This window comes from Rhamphochromis longiceps, linkage group LG11, assembly GCF_057381845.1.
Source record: "Rhamphochromis longiceps isolate RC_006_pf linkage group LG11, R_longiceps_female_GT1.1, whole genome shotgun sequence".
NCBI lineage: Eukaryota > Metazoa > Chordata > Actinopteri > Cichliformes > Cichlidae > Rhamphochromis > Rhamphochromis longiceps.
Genome location: NC_140567.1, coordinates 22635246 through 22648279, shown reverse-complemented (window position 1 = coordinate 22648279; position 13034 = coordinate 22635246). Strand labels below are relative to the sequence as shown.

At 40.5% G+C, this 13034-nt stretch overlaps 1 protein-coding gene across 1 annotated transcript; it reads right to left on the bottom strand.

Annotated features, from left to right (window-relative positions):
* Positions 1-5973: 5973 nt before the first annotated feature.
* On the bottom strand, positions 5974-9874 carry them4 (thioesterase superfamily member 4). Its single transcript, XM_085421826.1, has 6 exons — positions 9465-9874; positions 7571-7763; positions 7299-7461; positions 6956-7066; positions 6322-6446; positions 5974-6191 (listed from the first exon to the last, which is right to left on the bottom strand). Exons 1-6 carry the CDS (start codon positions 9576-9578, stop codon positions 6148-6150), a joined length of 750 nt encoding a protein of 249 aa, XP_085277952.1. The 5' UTR covers positions 9579-9874; the 3' UTR covers positions 5974-6147.
* Positions 9875-13034: the final 3160 nt, after the last annotated feature.

The following is a 13034-nucleotide window of genomic DNA, read 5'->3' as shown; positions in this document are numbered from 1 at the left end:
CTCAGTAATACCAAGAAGCCTGAAAGACTGGATGATCAAAATATTCTTTCCATAATTAAGAAAAACAGCTTCACAAGTTGCAAGCCACTTCCAGATTAGACTTTTCCAGGAAACATCCCTAAGAGTTTCTCCAAGCACAGAAGTGGGATATTCTTCAGTGGCCATGTCCTGATGACCTGATCTCAACCCAACAGGGCCATGCTTTTTATTTATTGAAGATAAAAACTGAACTGACCTTTGATCTAAAATCTATTGTTGGAGGTGTACAGAAACTAAATTATGAGAAAATGTGTTAATGTCTAAGTATTTGAGAATCTACCTGTGAACTAGAGAACTAAAACACTGAATCCTCTTCAGAGCTACCAAAACATTTCATGACAAGGCCGTGGGATTGTGAAACTGTGGCCCCTCAAAAAAAAAGCACTGAAGACTAAAATGCTACTGGACAGAGCATGCTGCAGGTGGTTTTAACTGAAAGTGGAAACACCTCCACCCGCTTCCTCATACCCAACTTGACCACATGGCTCTTCAGGGGAAAGGAAAAAAAAACACTGCTAGTGCTCACTTGTCCTGTACTCACTCATACATACACACGTACACACAAACACACAGATGCTCACACACCATTAAGGTTTTAAAAAACTTTGGTAGCATTTCCATCTCAATTTTACTGAGGTTAAAGCTATGAGGGGCCCTGAAAAGACCACCAGGCCTGTACTGTGATGAGCCCATACACTCAGAAACCACACATTCGACCAAACTGTGTGAGAACTAAAGTTAAAGGCAGTGAAAGTCTGTATGGCTTGTAGACCTTAAACCACTAATTGACTGCTGCATAAAAACTTACTTGACAGGATCTACTAAAAAGCAGAACAGAAAAAAAAATTCTTGAAAATAATTATTCTCATATTAACTTTAAACAGTCACTTTTTGCAGTTGTGCATAAAACCTCTTTACAACAGAGGCACTCTGTTTAAAGGTTTAAAAATATTCTCCTAAATGACCAAGAATTTTTAAGATTTCATGACCTGTGGTTCTTCATATATATGTGTGTGTGTATATATATATATACACACACATTTATAAATCTCTTTACGCTCTCTTAATAGACTGACTGCGATGTTCAGACCCTTGAGCAGCACTGAATTTTAAAAACACATAGACACACAAATCTGTAGTGGAAATCACTGCATGAGCCCAGGAAGGCTGCACTCTAATTCGCAAGGGGTCATTCAGCATATTCTTGCACCTGATGCCCTTTCTGATGCAACCCAGTCTCCTCCCAGGATTAAACCAGGAATCTTTTGCTTGTTTGGCAAATGTGCAAACCACTATATTATAGAGCCACATATAGAACATTTCTGAAAACCATACTTTATCATTGCTTACAAAAATTAAATTATGTACAGTTTTATTTCATTTATATTAATATTATTATTTATATAGCACTAAATCACAACAACAGTCACCTCCGGGCGCTTTACATTGTAAGGTAAAGATCCTACAATCAGATGACCCCCCTATGAGTAGGCACTTGGCAACAGTGGGAAGGAAAAACTCCCTTTTAACAGGAAGAAACCTCCAGCAGAACCAGGCTCAGAGAGGGACAGCAGCCATCATCTTTCACTGGTTGAAGGTGAGGGGAGGAAGACAGGACAAAGACAAACAAGTACCACGCAAAGAAAACCATCTGTACCTTCCCCAGGGCTGAGCTCATTTAAGGTGGAGTGTGGGATAGTGGAAAATCAGCCTGTGGACTGAGAAATCAAGATGTTAAATATTAAACTGCAAGTCTTCCAGGCAAAAGAGTATAGGGGCCATCCAGATTCTTATCTTTGTGTTATCTTATTCCAATCCCAATGTGTCCAACAGCTAACGCTTGGATGGAATTTGATCATGCGACAGGAGAAAGATCCACAGCAGCAAAACAGAATGACTGAAAAAAGAAAAATAATCAAGGTGCTGCAACAGCCGAGTCAAAGTCCAGGCTTGAACAAGACTGAAATGTTGTAGTGAGACCTTAAGAGAGGTGTGCATGAATGAGCCTTAATGAACTAAAGGAACACTGTTAACAAGAGTGAGCCAAAATTCCTCCACCATGACGTGAGAGACTGACAAAAGCAAGAAGAGAATAAATACTTCAGGTTATTGTAGTTGATTCTACAAGACGATGAATTATGGGGTGTACTCTGCTTTTTAACAGGGCTACACAGACACCAATACAATCTTTGTTTTTCATGTGACTTTAAATGTGACAAAACAACTATAAGGTAAAAACTAATCTGAAATGAAAATATAGCTAAACTAATACTTTTTAATTGGGTTGCACTGCATAATGAACATTCACATTTGATGTCATGGTCTCAGCAAGCCATTTGAAAGTCTATGTAAAGTTACAAGCAGGAAGGCTTTGCTCTTATATATTGCTGGTTGGACATGGTGCATTATGACTTTAACTTAGCTCTGAAAGGTCAGGTAGTCATCGTACATATTTGATATTATATATATATATATATATATATATAAAACACCCAGCACGCCCCTGCGGGCGGTTTATCCTTCAAGCTCGGGTCCTCTACCAGAGGCCTGGGAGCTTGAGGGTCCTGCGCAGTATCTTAGCTGTTCCCAGGACTGCGCTCTTCTGGACAGAGATCTCCGATGTTGTTCCCGGGATCTGCTGGAGCCACTCGCCTAGCTTGGGAGTCACCGCACCTAGTGCTCCGATTACCACGGGGACCACCGTTACCTTCACCCTCCACATCCTCTCGAGCTCTTCTCTGAGTCCTTGGTATTTCTCCAGCTTCTCGTGTTCCTTCTTCCTGATATTGCTGTCATTCGGAACCGCTACATCGATCACTACGGCCGTCTTCTTCTGTTTGTCTACCACCACTATGTCCGGTTGGTTAGCCACCACCATTTTGTCCGTCTGTATCTGGAAGTCCCACAGGATCTTAGCTCGGTCATTCTCCACCACCCTTGGGGGCATCTCCCATTTTGACCTCGGGACTTCCAGGTTATACTCGGCACAGATGTTCCTGTACACTATGCCGGCCACTTGGTTATGGCGTTCCATGTATGCCTTGCCTGCTAGCATCTTGCACCCTGCTGTTATGTGCTGGATTGTCTCTGGGGCATCTTTACACAGCCTGCACCTGGGGTCTTGCCTGGTGTGATAGACCCCAGCCTCTATGGATCTTGTGCTCAGAGCTTGTTCTTGTGCTGCCATGATTAGTGCCTCTGTGCTGTCTTTCAGTCCAGCTTTGTCCAGCCACTGGTAGGATTTCTGGATATCAGCCACCTCCTCTATCTGCCAGTGGTACATACCGTGCAGGGGCCTGTCCTTCCATGATGGTTCCTCGTCTCCCTCCTCTTTCTTGGGTTTCTGCTGCCTGAGGTATTCACTGAGCACTCGGTCAGTTGGGGCCATCTTCCTAATGTATTCTTGGATGTTCGTTGTCTCATCCTGGACTGTGGTGCTGACACTCACCAGTCCCCGGCCCCCTTCCTTCCGCTTAGCGTACAGCCTCAGGGTGCTGGATTTGGGGTGAAACCCTCCATGCATGGTAAGGAGCTTTCTTGTCTTTATGTCAGTGGCTTCTATCTCCTCCTTTGGCCAGCCTATTACCCCAGCAGGGTACCTGATCACGGGCAGGGCGTACGTGTTGATGGCCCGGATCTTGTTCTTACCATTCAGCTGACTCCTCAGGACTTGCCTGACCCTCTGCAGGTACTTGGTGGTTGCAGCTTTTCTAGCGGCCTCTTCATGGTTCCCATTCGCCTGTGGGATCCCCAAGTACTTGTAACTGTCCTCTATGTCTGCAATGTTGCCTTCTGGTAGTTCAATCCCTCAGTTCTGACTACCTTCCCTCTCTTTGTTACCATCCGACTACACTTCTCCAGTCCGAACGACATTCCAATGTCATTGCTGTATAGCCTGGTAGTGTGGATCAGTGAATCGATGTCTCGTTCACTCTTGGCATACAGCTTGATGTCATCCATGTACAGGAGGTGGCTGACAACTGCTCCGTTCTGTAGTCGGTATCCGTAGCCAGTCTTGTTAATGATCTCACTGAGGGGGTTCAGGCCTATGCAGAACAGCAGTGGGGACAGAGCATCTCCTTGGTAGATCCCGCACTTGATGGTGACTTGTGCTATGGGCTTGGAGTTGGCCTCTAGTGTTGTACGCCACATCCCCATTGAGTTCCTGATGAAGGCTCTTAGGGTCCCATTGATCTTGTACAATTCTAGGCATTCCAGTATCCAGCTGTGGGGCATTGAGTCATAGGCCTTCTTGTAATCAATCCAGGCAGTGCACAGGTTGGTCAGTCTGGTCTTGCAGTCTCGGCTGATTGTTCTGTCTACCAGTAGCTGGTGTTTTGCGCCTCTGGTATTCTTGCCAATTCCTTTCTGTGTCCCGCTCATGTATTGACCCATGTGCCTGTTCATCTTAGCCGATATGATGCCTGACAGGAGCTTCCATGTAGTACTGAGGCAGGTTATTGGTCGGTAGTTGGAGGGGACCGGTCCCTTCTTGGGGTCCTTGGGGATCAGGACCGTCCGGCCTTCAGTTAGCCATTCCGGGTGTCTCTCGTTAACTAGCAGCTGGTTCATTTGTGCTGCCAGACGCTCGTGGAGTGCAGTCAGCTTCTTCAGCCAGTAGGCGTGAACCATGTCGGGCCCTGGTGCTGTCCAACTCTTCATACTGGAGACCCTTTCTTGGATATCTGCCACTGTGATGGTTACTGGACCCTGTTCAGGGAGGTCGCTGTGGTCAGCCCTCAGATCCTCTAGCCACTGAGCATTGCCGTTATGGGTTGCATCCTTCTCCCATATGCTCTTCCATCCATATATATATATATATATATATATATAAAGTGAACCTGCTACCTCCCTAAAAAAAACTAATCCCACATATAATATTTTTATGTTTTGGAGTCATTTTGTAATTGCTCCTCAGTTACAAGATGCCAGCCTATTCGGGAGGTATGTTGTCCTCAACCTATAGTCAGTACAGTATGTGTTTAATCAAAAACAGTACTCTACATACTCTCAGGTGTCATGTTTTGTAGAACTGTGGTCTGCAGTGGCTGCTAGAGCAGCACTGATCTCTGTGATGTGGACTGTGTTACTTATTATGGCATACTGCGGCATCCGTCAGCCGTTTCTGAATGTAGAAACGCGTTCAAAGTGTCAGAGTGAACGAGAATAACCAGCTCGTGTAAAAAACAGCCAGTTGTCGTGACGATTTTGGGTTTGAAGTCCTCGTGCCTTCATTGTATGTCATAATTTCTCATGGCATGCAAATTCACACCCCACATTCAAATAAAACCACAACCACCACACGGGGGGTAACAGTTTACAACCCACACATGAAAAACAAAACTGTGTAACATTTGTGATGTAAGGGGCACAAAACTTCAAGAATAAATTTAGAACCCATTCGTCCTTCAGTTGTGTGATTTACTGACAAAAAGTAGTAAGCTGATGTTGTATCACATATATTTCAGTATCCCTTAATTAAACCTTTCAACATTTACTACACAGTGTTTACTATTAATAGTATTAACCTATGAATATCATTAAGTTCAGCAGATTACCACAGAATTATTTCAAGATTAAGTCTGACGGTATCTACTCAAATGTAAAGATCATCAGTTTCAAAGTATCCCCAAAAAACGCTTTATTTCTCAATGCAGATTATTTAACTCTGACAAACACACCACCTGCATGAGCAACGCAATACCAATAGAAAAGGCTTTTTTGGAGAAAATAAAATGATAAATAAATGAACAGTACATTTAAATCAATAACATTGTTCTCAAATACAGCAGTCTTAATTAAAACCATCAATACTGCATCAATACCATCAATACTTCTGAATTAGTTCAGTAAATTTGTTCATGAGTTAGTAACATGAAGGAGCAGCAGTCAAGTAGAGCTAAGTATCAGATCAAATGCAACATATTAGTAGTATAAATAGAAGGTTAACTTTTTTATTTAATATAAGAGTTTCCTTCTATCACCTATAAAATATGTACATCCTTTTAATTAAAAAAAAAAACTAATGGCCCACTTAGACAAAACAAAAAAAATGCACACTGTTTCTGAAGTCTCCTTCTTCATAGATGGCTGGCTGGCGTGTTCGTGTCACCCTTTCATTAGTTGGCTGACGCCGATTGACACAAACAGTGCTGCAGAGAAGAAAACAGACAAGCAGATGTACCACTTACCAGCAGCTTTCACAGTAACATGTCCATCTGAGATTTTGTATGTGTGTGTGTGTGTGTGTGTGTGTGGGAGGGGGAAAACCTGTTGCTTTACCTGTTGCTTCTGTGTGCAATCTGGCGCCGTCAGCACTGGTCACTTTACACGAAACTAACGTTTTCCTGCCTTCCTTCTTATCCAGAGAGGATTTGATCAACACTGTACTTCCCAGCGGGATGGGACTTGGAACAAGACAAAATGATCAAACTCACAGTAAATGATCAAAGTAGTGCACTAAGAGGTGTTACTTTGTGTTAATTATATGTGTAATTATTCATATTTTGCTATGTGTTAAACAGAACAACTGGGCAGCCGAGCAAATGTCTGTTGGTCCGTGCTTGACCAAAGAAAGTGAACCGTTTGGGCTGACTCGGTGACACCGATGCTGCATATTTAATTTCCACAATGAATTATCTATGTGACATCATTCAGAGTCGATCTTCATTATACTGACTTGGAGCAGGGAGAAACCTTCATGACTTCTGCATGACCGCCTCAGTGATACTTCCATAAACCCTGCCCAGCAGCTAAATATGCTCCATGTTAACAAGCAGGACAACACACATGAAAACATCTAACATTTTTTTCCTTTAATATACTAAACAGTTTAATCCTCATATTTCTGTAAGGTGTGCTACATGTTCAATAAATATTCTTATCATGTACAATTTGCTGATTTTTGTTCTTGTACCTGCGGTAGTTGATGTTGAGGTTGGCAGTCATAACAGGTCCAGAATGCACACAAGCATGAGTTCCTGTCACGGTATCAATCATAGTGGCTATCGCCCCCCCGTGGACATTTCTGGAAGCACAGACATTGGTACATGAGACAGTAAAACTTATGAGATTTGACGGAACATTTAGAGTTAAGTCTAGCTAAAAATTCACAAGTCTTCCTTTATTTTTTCCCATTTATTTCTGCCACTTTGGGTTTACTGGAAAGCTGCTGGCTGAGAGGATGACAAAGAGAATGGAGTATAACAACGTGAAAAGCACAGACTTCGATAAGCTTGGACAGGAGTGTGTTATCTCACCCTGGTGGTCCCTCCAGAAGGTGTCCAGCCTGGAAAATGCACACACACCTTTGCTCCTTTTTGTTAGCAAAGATAACGTACTCAAATGCTGCCCCCGGGTCTCTGATGTTGCGGGTGAAAAGACGAGCTTTTGCCTGGATTATTTTGCTAAGGTATACTCCACCTGATGGGAAAGAACACAAGTGAACATTCAGCAGCCACGTTAAGCTTTTGGAGCTTTTGGAAATTCTCTTGTTCTTATTTCAGGTAAACTTTTGGGTCTGTATATTTACCTGCAGCATACTTCAGAGAACGATTGTAGCTTGGCAGTCTGTTCCATAGTCCACCCTGTTCCTCTCCTCCATCTGTCACTGCCTCACATTGGCTGTTATAATGTTCATACAGCTGCCTCATTTCTGTGCCCCATGAGGAGTTAGGAAGACTGAAGTCCCGGGGGTTGGATGAAAAGAGTGATGGAAGCGCTCGCTAAACAGAGAAATGAATTACAATGTCTGTTAGTAGCGAAAGGGTAATGACAAAGTGTGGATGTCTCATATAGATACCATATGGATGCTGCTTTAATATTTGTGGTTCTATTAAGTCAACGGGGGTCATGAAAACATTTTCCAAATGAGCGAAAAGTATTAAAATAGCTATATTTTGATATTGGATATTATATTTATTATATTTGATATTGGCAAACCAATGCAGCACCTTGATTCTTTTCTTTTTCAGCCATTCTGTTGTAGATTTACTGTTGTTGTGTTTGAAATCATTGTCTTGTTGCATGACTCAATGTCAGCTCCACTTTTGCTGTCAGACAAATGTCCTCACATTTGAATTGTTAATACAGGTACTGCAAGGTACCCAGCTCCTGTGGCTGAAAAGCAAGCCCAAATCATCACCGCTCCACCACTGTGGGTTTGAGGTGTTTGTATTCATATGCTCTGTTTCGTTTTTACCAAACACCTCCACTTTGGTCTCATCTGTCAAAGGGACATTTTTCCTGATATGTTTGTTCAGGTGGTACTTTGCTAACCTGAGCCATGCAGCCAAACTCTTTTTATAAGGAAGAGACATTCACTTGGCAGCCCTTCCAAGCAAACCCTATTTGCCATTTTCTAACTGCACTGTTATGAACTTTAATATTTATCATTATAACTGAAGCCTGTAGAGTCTGAGATGTTGCAATTTCTCTGAGCATTGCACAATCTGACCTTGGGGAGAATTTGTTGTGATGTCAACTCCTGGGAAGACTGGATACTCCTAACCAGCAAAATGCCAAAACGTTTATAAAGATCTTAGGAATTGCTGATAATTTAAAATCGAATAAATCTGTTGTCTTACTTCCATTAGGAGAATTTGACTGATACTTACCCTCCTAATTCTGTTTGTATGCCTGTGTGTTTGAGGTGCATATGTACACTTGCATGCATAGAGACATTCTGCTATTGTAAATGACCTTATTGCCAACTAGTTGTTAGCACAAAGAGTAAAGAGTTAGAACAGGATAAGTTTCTTGATGTAAATGTGGAGATTATTATGATCTTATAAATTCTAACTCATATAAACTCGAATACCTAATTCCTATGGAAACAGTCAGGACGTAGATTTTAGTAGTACTTTTTAACAGGAAGAAGTACGGAAAACCTTCTTCACATGATTGTATGTTATTATATTTAGCTACAACACTATTATTTGTTACTGTTTACATGTTTGTCATAATGAACTTCATTTTTCACTTTCTTTTTATTGTTTTTCTTAAAACGTTATATAGGGGAGATGGAGGGCAAAAACAAAGCAGAACACAAAAAGAAAAAGAACTGAATGAACTTCATTTTTAATTGTGCTAACAAAATCATTTTCCAACTCTTCGATAAAGTGTTTCTTATGTTATCTGTGATGATGTTGACCTCTGTGGTCGTGTTGTAGTGACATGGCCTGCTATTTTAAGTTGTAATCACTACGTTATAGTCATCTTATATAAATGTGTTCGTTTGTTGTTGTTGTTTTTGCGACAAGCTAACAAACTCTCACGCTGGCCATGTGTTTTGTTTTGGTTTTTTAGCTGTACAGTCACAACACTGGAGAAACATCTGGCAGGAGTGAGGAGAACATGACACGGCAAACAACTCACATACAGCATGAAAAAGTATTTCATAAAATACGGCTCACAGATCTACCTACCACCATACTCTTCAATGAAACGCTGGCAGGGAGGTTGCTGAGTTCAGACTTCATGAATGCGAGTGAACCGAGGCTCTGAAAGCCCCTGAGTATTCGACCCAGTCTCCTTGCCATCTGTAAACTGTCCCCGCGGTGATATCTTCTATATTCTGAGGTAGATAAATGATCCTGTAACTGGTCGTTGAGAGTTAGCTGGCAAATGCTTTCGTCAGTTAGCGCCCAAACACACTACGGTCGCTGCAGTAAACACTGGTCTGTTTTAAAATAAAAGTGACTTAACCATCTTTGACTCGTGTTTATGTTCCACAGAATAGGAATACGTCCTATGGCGGGTGTCACTGCTATTATTTTACCGGTGACTTTCATTTGTCAAGATCAGGCTGTAAACTTCCGGCGTGAGGGAGTTCTGCCGTTGCGTCGTTTGGGTACAGTCACGTGCCGTACAGATTCCAATATGATTGGGTGTCAAATAGAACTTTTTTTCTGTTCCCGTGGTAACCACCATTATTTTTTCTAACTTTTCCGAGACAAAAAGACAGATTTTAATGGTTGATTAAGTTTAAGTTTAATAGTGATTAAGTTAAAAAAAAAAAAAACTTTATACATTTGTAGAAAACAAGTAAATAGTTTTATAAGAGAGACTTAGATCACATGGGGATTAGACAATAAAAAAATTAATAGAGTTATTATTATATATTATTATTTTTCTGTAGCTTTTTTACTCATAAAGCTTAGAGATTAAAGTACGTAACATTTATTTTATTAGAAATATAACTTTCTTTACTTACGCATATTGCAATATTTGGAACTTATTTCTGGTATAGCACATATAAAGTTTTTAATCTATATTGTTAACTTAGCTAATGCAACGCAATTTTAAAAAGTAATGTGCAAATAAAAATCTAAACGTAAGAGACAAGATAATAGATAATAGTTTACTATCTGCAACTGTTACTGTCCTACCACATCCCAAAGGTGCTTTATTGGATTGATCTCCGGTGTCTGTGGAGGCCATTTGAGTACAAAGATGACTTGAACTTTGTGACATAGTGCATTATGCTGCTGGAAGCAGCCTTCAGAAGATGGTTACACTTTAGTCACAAAGAGATGGTATTAAGGCACCCAAAATGGGACAAGAAAGTATCCCAATAAACATTTCATCACAATCGCCAATCCGAAGCATTGACACAAGGCAGTTTGAATCCATGCTTTCATTGATCCAAACTTTCATGTAGTTAACACCAAATTCTGACCACATAATTGAAATGCTACAGCAGACATCAAGACTCATCACACCAAGCACCATTTACCAGGTCTTTTATCGTTCTATTTTTGGTTCAAATTGTAGCCTCGGTGTCCTGTTCTTAGCTGAGGGTTGTGAAGCCCAGTATGGTCAAGCAGCCTGGTCAGTCTGCTCTGACCTCTGGCATAAACAAGACATTTTCACTCAGAGAACTGCTGCTTGCGTGATATTTTGATGTACGTGTACAGTGACAATAAAGGGCTAATCTTTTCTCTTCTTAAGACTATTCTCTGTAAACACTGGAAATAGTTTGTGTGGGAAAATCCCAGCATGTTGGAGATTAGCTGAAGCCGGTAAAGGGAACTGCATGAACGCAAAGGTAAAGGTAAAACAATATCACATCAACTAAAAAGTCCTAATTTTTTCTCAGGGTCTGATGGAACCCAAATCATAGCTAAAATTAAGGAATAATGGACTTGTATTCAAATACCACTCCAAGTAAATTGTTATGTTTCACTGTGTAGGTAAGCTTGATGTGGAATGGGTAACAGAAATGTGATACTGTAAAGTTTGATTTTAGCCATACAGCTACCAAATGGACAGAATGTACTTTTGATTTAATGTATTTAATGCTTCATTTTAAACTTAAACACTTCTTTTATTTCCATAAGCTGGACTTGGAGTTTGGCAATCTTACAGGAGGAAAGGTGGACCTCTTTTTGCGAAAATGGGAAGCCAGTATCATTCCGAAGCTCAAATCAGTTGCTGCCCTGGAAACAAGAAACCCCCCCCCCCGCCGTGTGTTAACACACCTACTCCCACCAGTTGGTGCCAGTCGTTGCAGCCTTTTTTTGCACTGGTATGTATTCAGTAAAGTTCTTACGGTTTACCTGAGGAAAGCATTTGTCTACACCTCACTGAATACTTCTCTAAAAATCTATCTTTATCTTCCCCTGTATAAAAGGCTCTGGGATTTTATGTCTATGTTCTGCAATATTGTGTGGGGTGGAGTCGTAGGAAATGACGTAGGCAGAAGTTGGGGGTATCGCGATGCTACTCGAGAAGGGGAGATTTTTTCAGTGTTAGTTCTGTTACCTCGTCTCTCTCCCATATATAATATCTTATTGGAACCGATTTGTTCCAGATATCAAGTGGAAGACAGTCTGGATGGTCCCCCATAAATATTTGATTGTAAATAAGGTAAAAGAAGTCTCATTTAAAATTCTACATAAATGTTATCCAGCCAGTCACTACATGGTAAAATTTAAAAGGGACATAAATACTAATTGTACTTTCTGTGGGGATCATCCAGAAACTGTGACACATCTTTTTTGGTACTGTTCTTTTACACAGAGATTCTGGAAGGAATTTAGCGGGTTTGTTATTGTCCATATTTTAAGGGAGTTTTCTTTACGATGGGAAAATGTTTTATTCTGTTTCTTTAAGTTCCCCAAGAAGCATGATAAATGTTTTTTTATGATAAATTTGTTAATACTTTTAGCTAAATTTTATATCCATAAATGTAAGTTTACTAACAAAACACCATATTTCTGTCATTATTTTAAGGATGTGGAAATGTACATACAATCAATATCAGACTCCACCAACAAAAAGGCTCTCAAAACAATTTATGTATGTGAATTTTTGCGTGTATTCTTATAATTGTTACCTTTTTCTTTTACCCCTGGCTTTGTGTGTTCATGTTCTGTTGTTTTGTATACTTCATCTGTTCGTATGTTGTATACTCATTGTTTGTTAAATAAAGTTTATTTAAAAAAAAAAAAAAAAAAAAAAAGTTCTGTTACCTCGTAAGCTGTGTTCCTGGTTGCCATCCTTCACGTGATGCTCCGAGTGTTAAGTTCATGACTGGAAGTAAGTTTCCTTAAATATGTTCATTTTCCGATTCTGATGTTGGCCGCGGCTTTAGTTACATTCTACCGCATTGTAGCACCGCATTTTTTCATCTCGTGACTCGAAGCATGGGCCGCCGGCCGCCGCCATTATGTAGTAATTTTATTCGGCCACACGATGGCGCCAAAGACCTTTGTTTACAGTTAGAGTGGATGCTTCGGCTATGTATGACATTCTCACTGTGTTTAATTGTGTCCTTTTCTGTGTTTGGAGCAAGAGATGTAAGATTGGCGTAGTTCAAATTATATATGTCCTGTTATGTGTATATTCAGATGGATGTGTTGGTTTATTTCATTTAATCCTTTATATGTATCTTAGTGAAGCTGTTGCTGTATATATTTATATACTCATGGCAACTTGTTTGTTACTACAGACTGCTGGCAACACTGAGCATCTAGGTGGCAATAAAACAGCTG